This window comes from Mus pahari, chromosome 7, assembly GCF_900095145.1.
Source record: "Mus pahari chromosome 7, PAHARI_EIJ_v1.1, whole genome shotgun sequence".
NCBI lineage: Eukaryota > Metazoa > Chordata > Mammalia > Rodentia > Muridae > Mus > Mus pahari.
This window is the reverse complement of record NC_034596.1, coordinates 98,978,626-98,992,754: the sequence shown is the minus strand read 5'-3', so window position 1 is coordinate 98,992,754 and position 14,129 is coordinate 98,978,626. Positions and strand designations below refer to the sequence as shown.

The following is a 14,129-nucleotide window of genomic DNA, read 5'->3' as shown; positions in this document are numbered from 1 at the left end:
ATGGTCCCACCCACAAGGAGCTTCTCCCCCTTGATCACTAATTGAGAAAATGCCCCACAGCTGGATCTCATGGGGGCCCTTCCCCAACTGAAACTCCCTTCTCTGTGATAACTCCAGCTGTGTCAAGTTGATACAAAACCAGCCAGTACAGTGGGTTTGCAGAGTATGCGTGTAACTTTCTTAGCAGTACCCCAGCAGGGCGAGGGCGAGGGTGAGGGCCAGGGCTCAGAGGGACAGTGGTCTGTGGTCCTTATCATTGTTCATGCTGTTCCTATACCCTACCAAGTGGCATTCCTTCAGACACAGCAGGAAAGAATGCCAGCTGTCTGGTTGACCAGGCTAGGTGCTGGCTGTCACGTGTGGGACTTCAGCATCTGGTTCTGACTCCAGCGTCCATACAGATTCCCTCACACTCTGTACCAAGCTGTTTATTATTCCCAGCCTCAGGCATTGGGCTCCTAACCAGACTGGGGACCCTCATGGCAGGCATTTCCCCCTACAGCACAGGGTGGACCTCCTGGCCCAGGTGGCCCAGGACCATGAGCAGTACCGGGAGGACGTGAACGAGTTCCAGCTGTGGCTGAAGGCGGTGGTGGAGAAGGTGCACAGCTGTCTGGGGCGGAACTGCAAGCTAGCCACAGAGCTTCGTCTGACTACGCTGCAGGTACACCACTGGGACCCAGCCGGGACCCTGTGTCCTAGCTAGGTTGTCTTCGGGTCCTGCTGAGGGAGAACCTTCATGTTGTCACAAGTGAGAATAATAGGGGTTGCCACACCAGACACAGACACCCGCAGCACAGACTCCTGAGAATCAGAGGATCTAGCACAAAACATTTGGGGTGACAGCTGACAGGTGGGACAGGTCGGACCTGCGGGATCCCAGTGGCCTGGTCTAGACCCATGGGTCTCAGATGTGGGTGCTTGGCATGGCATGGCAGGAGAGGTTTTTATTCATTAAAAGTCTGAGTGGGTGCTGCTTCTGCCTCCCGGATGATGGAGGTTAGGGATGTGGTGGCAGACCCTGCAGTGGCCAGGGCAGCTCTACAGTGGACAGTCATCCCATTCAAGGTGAGGAGCTGTGGGTGGACACCATGCTGTAGGCAGGAGAAGAGGGTTCAGGCCACCTTTCACACCACATGGCCTTGGGGGAGCATCACCTTGTGAGTGCATTCAAGGGCTTTGGCACCAGATGTATGCAAGTGGGGATGGGGTAAAGAAACTGCAGACACGACTGCTCTATGGTATGGCCAGGAGGAAGGTTTTTTATTGAGAGAGAAAACAGTCAGAGGCACCTGGAAGAATCCAGAACAGACAGACAAAGAACATGGCTAGCAGACCAGACATAGCCAGGGCTGTCTGCACGGGAGGGGAGAAGATCAGGTAGTCAGGGTTAGAGAGCAGTGAGGAGAGCCTGGCTCTCAGGAGGCTATGGTCCAGGTAGAGCTTGGTTTTGGATATTTGCACTGCCTGTTGGAGTCTGGGGAACTGGAGTTTCCTTTGGACCAGACAGCAAGTTATCACCAGCAATTCATGAGTCACTTTGCAGCTCTCCCCCGCATCTGTTAATTTATATTTAAAGCACCTCGCCTTTGAAGAAGCCGACGACTGTTATTTAGAAAGAAAGCTTAGAATCAGGTGGGAGTTTAAGGTATTGGAATGACTGAAACTATGGGGCCAGTGTGGGAAAGATAAATATAAATGTTTATGTGTGTCTATAATCATATCCTGTCACAAAAAAAGGAAAGAAAAGAAGACTTGAATCACTATTGTAAAGGGGGAAGCCAGCACTATTTGTAGTTAATATAAAAACATAAAAGCCAGGCATGGTTATATATACCTGGGATATTCTGAGGATCAGAAGTTTAAGGCCATCCTTAGCAATAGATTATGGCCAACCTGAGCTACATAAGCCACACACAACATTCTTCACATACCTATACAGATGTAGCAAAAAAAGATAGACATGCATCTGGAGTCTAAGGAGGTATCGGCACACAGAGTGGGGCTTGGTGCCCCTCGATTCTTTATGGGTCCATGGCGCATTCTGGTCTCGGCACACAGAGTGGGGCTTGGTGCCCCTCGATTCTTTGTGGGTCCATGGCACATTCTGGTCTCGGCACACAGAGTGGGGCTTGGTGCCCCTCGATTCTTTGTGGGTCCATGGCGCATTCTGCTTCTGGCTTCAAGCTGATTTGTTTTAGAGAAACAGATTCCAGACAGTGTTGAAGACAGAGACGCACGTAACAGAGATGTTCTACAAGCACTCAGTGGCTTGGAAGAGAGAGGAAGGGACATCCCCATCTCACAAGTCCATGTTATCTAAGGCAGACAGTCTCCCTTGGGATGGTCCCCAGGTGTGCTTTGTGAGTGCAGCTAACCTTTTCTCTCCTGCTGTCCCCCTGTCCCCCTCACCAGGACATCGCCAAGGATTTCCCTAGGGGTGAGGAATCTTTGAACAGATTGGAGGAGCAGGCTGTGGGTGTCATTCGGAACACCTCTCCCTTGGGTGCAGAGAAGATCTCAGGGGAGCTGGAGGAGATGCGGGGTGTCCTGGAGAAGCTGAGAGTCCTCTGGAAAGAGGAGGAAGGGAGGCTGCGGGGCCTGCTCCAGTCCAGGGGGGACTGTGAGCAGCAGATCCAACAGCTGGAGGCAGAACTGAGAGAGTTCAAGAAAAGCCTTCAGAGGCTGGCCCAGGAGGGCTTGGAGCCCACAGTGAAGACAGCCACAGAGGATGAGCTGGTGGCCCAGTGGAGGCTGTTCTCGGTACGTTCAGGGGTGTGCTGGGCCTGGGGTTGCTGGAGTTACTCTGAGGTGTAGAATCACAATCAAGGGGAGGCTTTACACCTCGCTGGTATACTTGATTATTTAGCACCTGAGTTCCCTGAAAGGGTCAAAGAGAAAGCAAGTGTTTCTTCCCATTTTTCAGAAGAAGAAACTGAGGTCTGAAATATTTTTTCCCCTTCTTACAGTCCCTAAAGGCACAAAGTAAGTCTGTGACTAATTAAGACCCAAGGAACGAAGGACATCCAGGCATGGACTGAAACCCTTTCCTTCCTCAGTAGTGGGATGAAGATGGATGTTCTGGTCAGAGAGTAGCAAGGTTAGAGGTGGAAGAGAGATAGTAAGAAGAAAACACAGAGCAGGATCTGAGGAGGTGGAGCAAGGACCCCCATTTAGGGAACGCAGCGTGGGCTCCTACCAACTCAGGGCATCTTAGTCACCTTCACATTACTGTAACAAAACAGCTGCAGCAACCAACTTATGAAGAGGAAAGGTTTGTGTGCCACATGTTCTAGAGGTGCCATTTGAGATTCAGGGCTGCATTTCTTTGGGCCTCAGGCAGGGACAACATGTCATGGGGACAGTCTCTTGCACATCATACATATATTTATCTCATAGGCCAGAAAGCAGGGCCAGTCAGGAAGACAAGACAAGCAGGCCCTAGGAACTCCTTCAGTGACTCCTTCAGTGGGCACACTTCCAACAACCTAAGGACCTCCCCCTGGGTTCCTCCCCTGGGCCCCTCCCCTGACCCCTCCTCTGGCCCCTCCCCCAGGGCCCCTCCCCTGGGCTCCTCCCCTGGCCCCTCCCCTGGCCCCTCCTCCGAGCCCCTCCCCTGCCCCCTTTGCTCCTCCCCCGGCTCCCTCCCCTGGGCCCTCCCCCTGGGCTCCTCTCCTCCTCTCCCCGGTCCTCCTCCAAAAAGCTCACAGCACTGCAGTCTCCACCATCCACAGAAGGCCTGACTTGCAGACAGTTTTTAGATAACGATTGATTCCCAACTCTTCCAACCTCTTACTTTACTGTTAATATCAGGATTCTGTCACTGGTAGAACTTGTCCAGTTTGCATGAGGTTCCCGTTTCCTTCCCTTGTATCGCCTGGGTCCCCCCCTCCCGAGCTCCCTTCTGCCCCACCATGGTGCTAAGGTTTTCTCTCCATCCTTTATGCATTTGAGAGCTTTATCTTCCAGCCTCCCGGCAGGCCAGGCCGCACTGCATCTCTCTGCAGAATGAACCATGCATCCTCAAGGGATGCTTTAGTCTGAGTCAGAGCGAGGTGCGGTGGTTGAGATGGAGATCGTGGGACCAGACCGTATGGTTTCAGACAGGTTCCTCTCCTTCACTCTGGACAGCCTTAGGGGAATGGTTTAAGGTCAGGAGTATGTGAATTGGGAATATTGACAGGAAGGCCAGAGAGAGTGCTGGGGACTGAACTGAGGTCCATCTCCCAGAGCCAGAGGGAAAGGCTGTAGCCAGTGGGAGCAGCTACAGTAAAATGAAGTTAACGTTTGTCACTGTCACGATGAGGGAAGATGACACTGAGTCCATCCAGGCAGCTACAGGGAAGGTTAAGCTCTAGGTCAAGGAACGGGCTGAGCCTACGGGTAAGACGCCCCACCCCAGTCTATGCGTTTGGTGACAGGTAAGAACCCCTAGTTCATGCCTTTGGTGACAAGGTGCTCCAGGCTGGCCAGTCACTGGCCTCTACTCAGCCCTGCACAGTAAGCCATCCCCCTAAGGAGCCCCACTAGCACCTGGATGTCATCTTGCAGGGGACTCGGGCTGCACTGGCTTCAGAGGAACCCCGTGTAGACAGCTTACAAACTCAACTGAAGAAACTTGTCAGCTTCCCGGACCTGCAGGCACTCTCTGACAGCGTGGTAGCCGCCATTCAGGAATACCAAAGGTATCCAGGGAGGCCAAGTCAGGCAGGACTGAGGTGGGCGGGGCCCAGGGTGCTGGACGCTTGGCGGCCTGTGTGTGGAGGGTGGGCTTGCTGTCTGGGGATGGCAAGTGTGTACTCTAGCCTCTTGTCACTGTTATATTCGGCTCCCAGAAAGAGGTCTGAGCTTAGCTTGCCCCACCCCCCACCCCCACTCCCACTGGCTTGGGGGCTTGTCCGCCCACCTCTGCTGCTTCTTTGTATGGCCGAGCATTGGGAGAGCATCACCTTGCAGTGTCAGGGAGGGCTGCCATGTAAGTGAGCGCCACTCCTCTGCCTCTGCCTGACCACACTGAGACTTAAGTATCAGAGTGTGTCTTCAGCACAGCTTCTGTTTATCTCTGCCCATGGGCACAGTTGGGCTCAGCAACACATAGAGTAATGGCCCCCCTCCAGAGAAGTGAGCACTGCACATTTGGGGTGTTCACCTGTTTTTGCTGCGGAGGCACCCTAAAAACAGCCCACTCATCCCAATAGCATCTCTTTAGTACATCTTATACCCCTGCCTGATGGTGGGGCATTTCTTCAGGATGGACATAGATACTCCACCCTACTGTCTCACCCCCTTTAGTGTCTTCACTGGGGTGGGGTCAGGGTGGGGTGGAGTGTGTGTGTGTGTGTGTGTGTGTGTGTGTGTCACAGGCTAGTTCATTCTGCAGCACTCTTCCAGGACCTCCTCAGACTCAATGTAGCTCTGGGTCCCAGACTAACGTTCTCATCATTTATTTTAAATGATCTTTTAAAACGTGGATTAAGCTCTTGTTTGAGTCTAAGTGGGAAGGGCAGTCTTCCAGCTTTCTGTTACTAGAAGAAGCCAACGGGGGGGGGGTAATGAATATTTCTGGGAGCATCATGAAGGACACGCTGGATTAGGAATGTTTCTGGAAGCGTTCTATTACTCATTCTCTAGATGAGGAAAAGGGGGCTGGACAGCGTCAAGCCGCCACAAGGCATAGTTGCTCTGCCTTTAAACTCCCACCCTTTCAGATGCTGCAGACTCACTTCCCTGAGGGCCCATGAGCCTGAGGGAGCCCAGGGTCTATCCTCAGGTAGACCCCAGGCGTGTGGGTTTCTCATACTGTCCTGCCTCAGTGCTTACAAGTTCCCACTTAATTCCTAAGCGCGTGTCCATACACACTTGTGGCGGCCCATGTGTTAGGAGGCCATCCCCTGCCTGCCCTGGCAGCCTGGGTGGAGGCCTTAGCTCTGGACTAACCTCGATTTCTCCTCTCTGGATCTGTGCCCTGTGCTGCCCTGGCAGTATGAAGGGGAAGAATACCAGGCTCCACAATGCGACCCGGGCAGAGCTGTGGCAGCGTTTCCAGCGGCCCTTCAATGACCTGCAGCTGTGGAAGGCCCTGGCCCAGAGGCTCCTGGACATCACGGCCAGCCTGCCCGACCTGGCCTCCATTCATACCTTTCTACCCCAGATTGAGGTAACCAGGCTCCATGGGGCTGGGGGGGGGGGGCGCTGGTTCAGTGTGTGGGATCTCAGCAACTCTCTCAGGGACAAGCCATTCCCAGGTCCTCGAGATATCTGAGCCAGCCAAGTGCCAAGTGCACAGGAAGGATTACCACTTGTTCTCAGGGACAAAAGTCACCCTTAGTCCTCAGGTAGAGGCAAAGCCTGGTGTGACTTTCACCGATTTCCTACATGGAATTTTGTCTCCCCTGGAGTCCCCACTATAGGTAGAGTAACAATTGTTCTGCAAGAGAACAATGTAGCAAGCCATTGTCTTCGCTGCTCTGCTGTGACAGCCTGGCCAGTGGGACCTTCAGATACAGAGCTGATCAGGCCAGGGTTATGGCTCAACAACATCATTCTGAAGCTCAGGCTCTCCTAGTTCGAAGCCATGTCCCTTCCTGCCCCCCAACTTAGCGGACAAAGTATTTGTTACATTACTTTGTAGCAAGCGGTACTTGTTGGTGGTGGGAACTGCCCAGGGGCCAAGGGCTCCCTCCATCACCTCTCTGCTGCCAGTTAGGAGGTAAAGCCTTTCTGGAAACCTTTTATCTCATTGGTCAGGTAGGTCATGCAACCATCCTTTAACCAGCGCCTGGCTAAAGATGGTGAAGTTGACAAGGTTGCTGTACCAGTAACACTAATATAATGCTAAGTCTTAAGCTGGACATTTTGCTTCCAAAACAAATGTTGGCTGTTTGGGGACAAAGGACTAGGAGGAGAGCATTTGGCAGCATCTGTCACAAAGCCCCTCAACACTGGGGTTTTTCATCGGCTCATAAACCCTGCATGTCACCACTGAGTTCTCAGCCCATGAGATGTCCTTGTGTCCAGGGACACTCAGACGCACAGAGCAGAGAGGGAGGCATAAAATGTGCTGGGTGATAGTTCTTGTTCTGATTACAAAAGTAAACCTATATTACCCAGAGACGGTAAAGATTCCCGGCGAATTAAACAAAAACCACCCACCATCCCACATCAACACATTCGACCAGTTTACCCTTCACCCTTTCTGGTCTACTGAGTGTTGCTGGGAGAATCTTTAACCAGGTTTGGCCCTGCCTCCTGGAGCTTACACGTGTGTGTGTGTGTGTGTGTGTGTGTGTGCCCAAGGTTGGGGCTGGGAATCGTCCTTGGTTGCACTTCTGCATCATTCACTGGACACAGAGCTCACGGGTGTGGCCGGTCCTGTTAGCCATCTTGCTTTAGGGATTCCCTGCCACCTCTGCCTCCATAAACTGAGATTACAGTTGGCCCACGGCACCCACCCAGCACTTATTTGGCTTTCTTGTGATTCAAACTCATGTCCCTCAGGCTTGTTCAGCAAGCACCTCAATTGTTGAGCTGTTTCCCCAGCTTTAATCTCTCCCTAATTATCTGTTTTATTTATTTAGTTTTTTTTTTTTTTTTTTTGAGACAGGGTCTCCCTTTGTCAGCCTTGTCTAGAACTCACTATGTAGATCAGGCTAGCCATGAACTCACCCAAGATCCACTTGCCTCTTGTATTTGGTGGGAACTGCTCAGGGGCCCAAGAGCTGTGTTCTCGGGATGTCAGAAGGTAGGTTGGTGATGGAGAGTCACCGTGTACAGGCATAGAGGATCAAGCTGGTGAGGTTTGGAGGGTCACCACGGGGGTCACGCTGGCTTGAAGCAATAGGCAGGCAGGAGCTGTGGTCCAGGTGAGAGAGGCTGAGTGCGTCTGCCACAGCTGCTGCTGGTGATGATGGGCAGACATGGGATGAGACAGGGAAGGGAATAGATTATTACTTGGTAATGAGCTGCACGGGGGATAGGTGGGTAAAACACAAAACAAAACCCCTTGGATTGTAAAATTCAGGGCCTCCCAACCCACTTCTGCAAGTCTGCTCCCTCTGTGTTGGTCCTCAGATGCCTGCAGAGTCACGGCTCCTGTGCAGCAGATAGGAAAAGGTGCGCCCCTGGCTGTCTGAGGTGCATGGATACTTTGTCTCCCACAGGCAGCCCTCACGGAAAGCTCCCGCCTGAAAGAGCAGCTGGCGATGCTGCAGCTGAAGACTGACCTGCTGGGCAGCATCTTTGGCCAGGAGAGAGCAGCCACCCTCCTGGAACAGGTGACAAGTTCTGTGAGAGATAGAGACCTACTGCATAACAGCCTGCTTCAGCGGAAGAGCAAACTTCAGGTGAACATCAGTAGCTTAGCCCTGGAGCCTGGCCATGGGGTGGGGGTGGCCCCCGTGGCTCTGGATGGGTGCCTGTGTTTCCCACAATCTCAGGTTCTCAACTACAGACAGCATGTGACTCTAACATGACCCCTCTGGCTTCCTAGCTACCTGTCTGCTGCTGGTCCCTCCTAACCCGGGTGGTCTCTTTATCTCAAACCACACTGTCTCCCCTGTCTTCCACAGAGTAAAGATGGATAAGCAAAGATGGGGCGGGTGACGTAGTTTAACCAGTGATGGTGCTTGCAGCCCAGCCTCTACCTGATTACAATCCCCAGGGCACATGCTGGGAGGAGAGAACCGACATACACACTCACACTTGGGCCCACACGCGCGTGCACACACACAAAAGTTAAATGCAATAGAAGATGCAGATAAAAACATTTAAACACTTGCTAACTTGAATTCACTACAGTCCCAGGAATAAGTGTTATTAATGGCAAGCTTCTGGCTACACTCAATCAAAGCAAGAGCCTGGCACTCTGTGGGCAGCCTGTTCTGGCTGCCAAATGTTTGTTGAGTAGCCAGTAATGATGATGATAATGGCTATGGTCTACCGGTTGGCTCTGGGCCAGCCACCTGCTAATCTTTGTCCAGCTGACACTCTGGGGGAGGTGCTGCCTGCTGTTCGCCCTGTTTTACAGGTGAGGAGAGTCAGTCAGGATCTCCTGGCAGGGCTCAGGGCTCAGGCTACATCACCTGACTCCAGTCCAGCAACCTCACCTCATCAGAGGGCTGAGGCGGGGTTGCAGGAGCTGGGGGGCAGGGGGAAGCCAGATAGAAAGAGAAGCTTCACATTGAAACCACCGAAGCTGCTGCCGGAGACAAACACCCACAGGAGGTGTCCGCAGAGGGGTCTCAGCAAAGAGACCGGTGGTCCTCAACCTTCCTCATGCTGCGACCCTTTAATACAGTTCCTCATGTTGTGGTGACCCCCCAACCATAAATTTATTTTTGTTGAAGAGGGAAGACCCGCATTGAATGGCCCCACCCCATGGGACTGGAGTTCCAAACTGAGTAACTGTAATTTTACCACTGTTGTGAATAATAGTGTAAACATCTGTGTTTTCCGATGATCTTAGGTGACCCCTGTGAAAGAGTCATTCAACCCCATCCCCCACAGGGGTCACAACCCACAGGTGGAGAATCTCTGGTCCATAGGCTGTGGCAGCCTGTAGGGTTCTATATAGGGTTCTGGCATTGAAGAGGCCAGTGTCTGTAGGGCAGCTGGCTCAATTCTGTCTCTATAACAGAGTATAGAAAGGAAATGTGTAGACTGAGATGTGTTCTCAAAAATCATATTTATAATAAACTTTTGGTGAGAGATCTGGTGTACAGGGGAGGGGCTGCCTGCACAGACCATGACTAAAGTGTGATAAGGGGACACAGGACTGGCCCACCAGGGAGGGCTTCTTGGAGGAGATGGTTCAGGAGTTCGAATAAAGAGAACAAGCCGTCCAACCCACTGTTAGGTCTTACAAGGCACTGTGAGAAAAGCTCTTCATTTGTGCTTCTATTTGCAGAGCCTGCTTGTTCAGCACAAGGACTTTGGGGTGGCTTTTGATCCCCTACACAGGAAGCTCCTAGACCTCCAGGCCAGGATCCAAGCAGAGAAAGGGCTTCCGCGGGATCTTCCTGGAAAGCAGGTCCAGCTCCTGAGGTTGCAGGTGAAGAGCTCTGGTGTCTGCTTCATAGCGCCCCCTTCTGGCGGTTTTGGTCCATTACTGCCAGGATGGCTTGGGTCTCAGTGGAATCTGCTTATTCAGTGGGCAGTCCTGGCCTCAGCTGGACTTGTGTCTTGAGTCTTGAGTCTAACACATCAACAAGCAGTTCTTTGGGACTCTGAAGTCTGAAGAGGGGTCAGGAAGCACAGAGGGCAGTAAATGCTGTTCTCAGTTCATTTCTCCTTTTATTCCTTTTGGGGACTCCAGCCCATGGGGTGGGGCCATTCGTAGTTGATGTGGCTCTCCCCTTCTCAGCTAATCATATTTGGAAACTCCCTCATAGACACAGCAGAGGTATCTGCTAGACGATAAACATCTAGTCAGGTAGGCGATGAAGATTAACTGTCATAGGAACCTGGAGGCTTTCAGGTGAATAAACCAATTTTGAGATTAGGAAGATATGCTTTATATCATGTGTGGACTGCATACAGGCGGGTCACTGGTAATTACTGGCCGGCTAAGGAACTTTACTGTTTTTTATCATGCACAATGACACGGTGTTTATTGTTTTAAACCCAAACATGGTTCGTGCATAAGCTGACAGCGTTCTCTGGAAAACATTAAGCATGCTACATTTGAGTCTTTAATACTGAAGTAGGTATAATTCCTCATAACAACCAACGGTCAGCAAGTGGGGGTCCAGACGTAAGTTTCTTTCCCAAGATGCTGGCTGGGATCTTTCCTATAGTTTATTTTTATGGTGCCCCAGAATATTTATGTCTGAATTTTAAAGTTTCATTTGCCCTGAAAAAGAATCTATTGGACCACCCAAGTGGTACAGCCACTGATAGAGGGAACATGCTATCCTGGGAGCCCAACTCAGCTCCTACCCTACTGGGCCTCCGGGATGAATGGAGGGTCTTCTGGACGGAGGGGAGGTGACCCGGCTCACTTGTTTTTCTATCACAGGGGCTGCAGGAGGAGGGGCTGGATCTGGGGACACAGATCGAGGCTGTGAGGCCTCTTGCCCATGGGAACTCTAAGCACCAGCACAAAGTAGACCAGATCTCCTCTGACCAGCAAGCCCTGCAGAGGTCCCTGGAGGTAAGGGGCCAGCCTGAGCTGTGGGGGCCAGGTCCTACGCTCCTACAATCCTGGGTCCTTTCTCTTTCTAAGCTCTCTTTGTCCTCATCCTCATTTCTGTGACTTCTGACTGCTGAGTAGTTCCTGTATGCCGGCTGCTGTACTGGCTCCGGACGGACAGACAGACAGACAAGGGCCCTGCTTTCCTGGGGATTGGGTGGGTGGATCAGCGAGTGGGCGAGTGAAACCAGGGCTTCACATTGTGATGAGGGCCACGGATGGCCTTGTCCCAACACCTTGGTGGGTACACAGTTCTTGTATGTGTCCCTCAGCCCTGGCAGCTTCAGAGTCTTGTCTGCAGCGCCCTCTGGTGGCCACGTGAGTGCTTTCTGGTGCACTCCCTGCAACTGCATGTTCGGAACTTCAGACTTCTTGACAGTGGACTGAGACAAATAAAAATGTAGGCTCCAGGCTCCCTGCACACAGAGCCTGATCTAGACAGACCTGGGTCTGCCTTTGAATCAAACCTCATGGAGTTCAAGCTGATGCCTGGCAGCGCAGCTCAAGAGAAAAATCAGTGCTAGGCTTAACTTCTAGTCCACCTGGCCCTGAACACCGTTTCCACTGGAAACATCTTCTTTCCCATCTGGAAGTTAGTAGGTGGACACATTGATCTCACAGGCAATTTAGGAATGTCTAGACTAGAAAGAGATTTTTTTTTTTTTTTTTGGTTTTTCGAGACAGGGGTTCTCTGTGTAGCCCTGGCTGTCCTGGAACTCACTCTGTAGACCAGGCTGGCCTAGAACTCAGAAATCCGCCTGCCTCTGCCTCCCTAGTGCTGGGATTAAAGGTGTGCGCCACCACCACTCGGCTAGAAAGAGATTTTTTTTTTTTGATTGTGTAACTGATTTTAATACAAAACTTCAGGCTTGCATATTGCAGTGCAGCGAGCAACAACTGTACCAAACCTTTCCCCCAAAAGACTTGATATAAGCATAACCCACTCCAAATTCCTTGCTACCCACTGAAATTACTCAAAGGCACTAACATCACATGGAAAACACATTAGAAAGAAAGTAGAGTACAGTGTTCGGTCTCCTTTATGTTGAAATGGCCAATAATAGCTAAGAGAAATCAAGAGACATTGTAATCAAGTTATAGGTAAATGTCAAGCCCTGGTCACAAGGAGGGGACACAGCCACTAATGTCACATGAATCAGCATAACCAGCAAGACCTCTTTGGCCCACATTATGGTGGGATTTCTCCCCTCAGCTCACGAACCTAGGCGGTCCTTCAGAGACACGCCCAGAGGCTTGTTTCTGTGGTGATTCTAGATCTGGTCAAGTTGACAAGCAAGATGAACTGTCACATATGCACAGGGAGTTTGCTCCTGGGCTAGAGGCCACAGGTCCCTATGGCAGGAAGCTGTCTTGGATAGTTAGCTACTGTTGGTACCCTGACCCTGGTACTGCGATCTCAGAAAAGCAGGGTTTAGAAAATGAGGTTATCTTTGACAGAGTTATTGAAGGCAGATGCCAAATGTGGGATGCCGAACCTTTCTTCGGACAATAGCTAATTACAACTCGGACTTTATGGACTTTTCAAGCCCCTTGGCAGGGACCTGGCATCCCTAGCTCTGCCAAGGTTTTGTTTTGTTTGATTATATATATATATATATATATATATATATATATATATATATGGAGATAGGGTCTTTGGGAGTCTAGCATAGAGGCATGAGGCCTTCAGGGTAATGTTGTGAGAATAGTGGCTACAGGCTGGAGTCTAAATGGCCCTGGTGGGCAGAAAACGGGGTTCAGAGAGACCCAGGCAAGGAGGCTAGAAGGATGGAGAATGGCCATCCTTCTGAGGACAGTGCCCAGCCTTCCTGGAGACAGAGATGAGAAAGGCTGGTGATTCAGACTTCTGAGAAACTGACAGGCCCAAAAAATAGGACCCAGGAAGAAATAGAGACAGAGACAGAGGGAGAGGGAGAGGGGGATAGAGGGAGAGGGAGAGAGAGAGAGAGAGAGAAAGAGAGAGAGAGCTTTGCAAACTTTTATATAGAGTTGTAATTAGATACAAAAAAGAAAACATGTTGCTGTAGCTCAATGAATCTTAAAACAAACAGACCCATGTGAGCACCCCCAGACAAAACCTAGGGCAATACCGTGCCCCCCCCCCATAAACCAGCCCTCACTTGCCCTGGAAGACAGCCGGATTTCAGAGCTCCACCTTCACACAAGCTGATAAGCAGATTCTCTCACAGTGCTGCAGGGGCCACAGGCTGTTCATTTTTTTTAAGACTAATTTTATTTACTCTTTGACAATTTCATACGTGCATACAATGTATCTTTATCACATCAGCCCTGCTCCCCTCCTCCTCCTGAACCACCCCAACATGTCCCTGGTTCACACCCTCTTACATTGATGTTGTTGCTGTCCACTGAGTAGTTAGTGCTGCCCACGCGCGAAGGCCATGGGGTCATCCACTAGAGCACGGCGGCCTCCCAGAGGCCACACCCACAAAGAATAAAAATGACTCCTCATTCCCCCAGCAGTCTTCAACTGCCAACAGCCTCTTGTTAGGGGCCAGGTCTCATGAGTCCCTCTCTTATCCCAGCGGTAGTATAAACTGGCTTGGTTTTGTAACGGTAACTGCAGTTGCTTACACCAGCAACTGTGTCATGTCGAAGCACCCTCTATTACCCCATCTTCCGTGATTATCCCTAATCCTTGAGGAGGAGCGTACCTTAGTCGCTGTCCTAGTGCTATGAAGAGACATCATGACCAAGGCAACTCTTATAAAAGAAAGCGGTTTTTTTTTTGGGGGGGGGGTTGCTTACAGTTCCAGAGACTTAGTCCATTATCATCATGGTAGAGAGCATGGTGACACATAGGCAGGCATGGTGCTGGAGCAGTAGCTGGGAGCTACATTCTGACCTATAGATGGCAGGCAGGGGGAGGGAGGGAAGGAGGGAGGGAGGGAGGGAGGGAGGG

At 51.3% G+C, this 14,129-nt stretch overlaps 1 protein-coding gene across 1 annotated transcript in view; it reads left to right on the top strand.

The window, feature by feature from the left end:
* Syne3 (spectrin repeat containing nuclear envelope family member 3) overlaps positions 1-14,129 on the top strand; it is a 77,576-nt gene that overhangs the window by 46,753 nt on the left and 16,694 nt on the right. Inside the window, exons 5-11 of the mRNA XM_029541210.1 lie at positions 503-664; positions 2,416-2,763; positions 4,552-4,685; positions 5,983-6,157; positions 8,160-8,342; positions 9,905-10,048; positions 11,015-11,149. Of these exons, the coding sequence (XP_029397070.1) occupies positions 503-664; positions 2,416-2,763; positions 4,552-4,685; positions 5,983-6,157; positions 8,160-8,342; positions 9,905-10,048; positions 11,015-11,149 (1,281 nt within the window). The remainder of the gene's footprint in view (positions 1-502; positions 665-2,415; positions 2,764-4,551; positions 4,686-5,982; positions 6,158-8,159; positions 8,343-9,904; positions 10,049-11,014; positions 11,150-14,129) is intronic.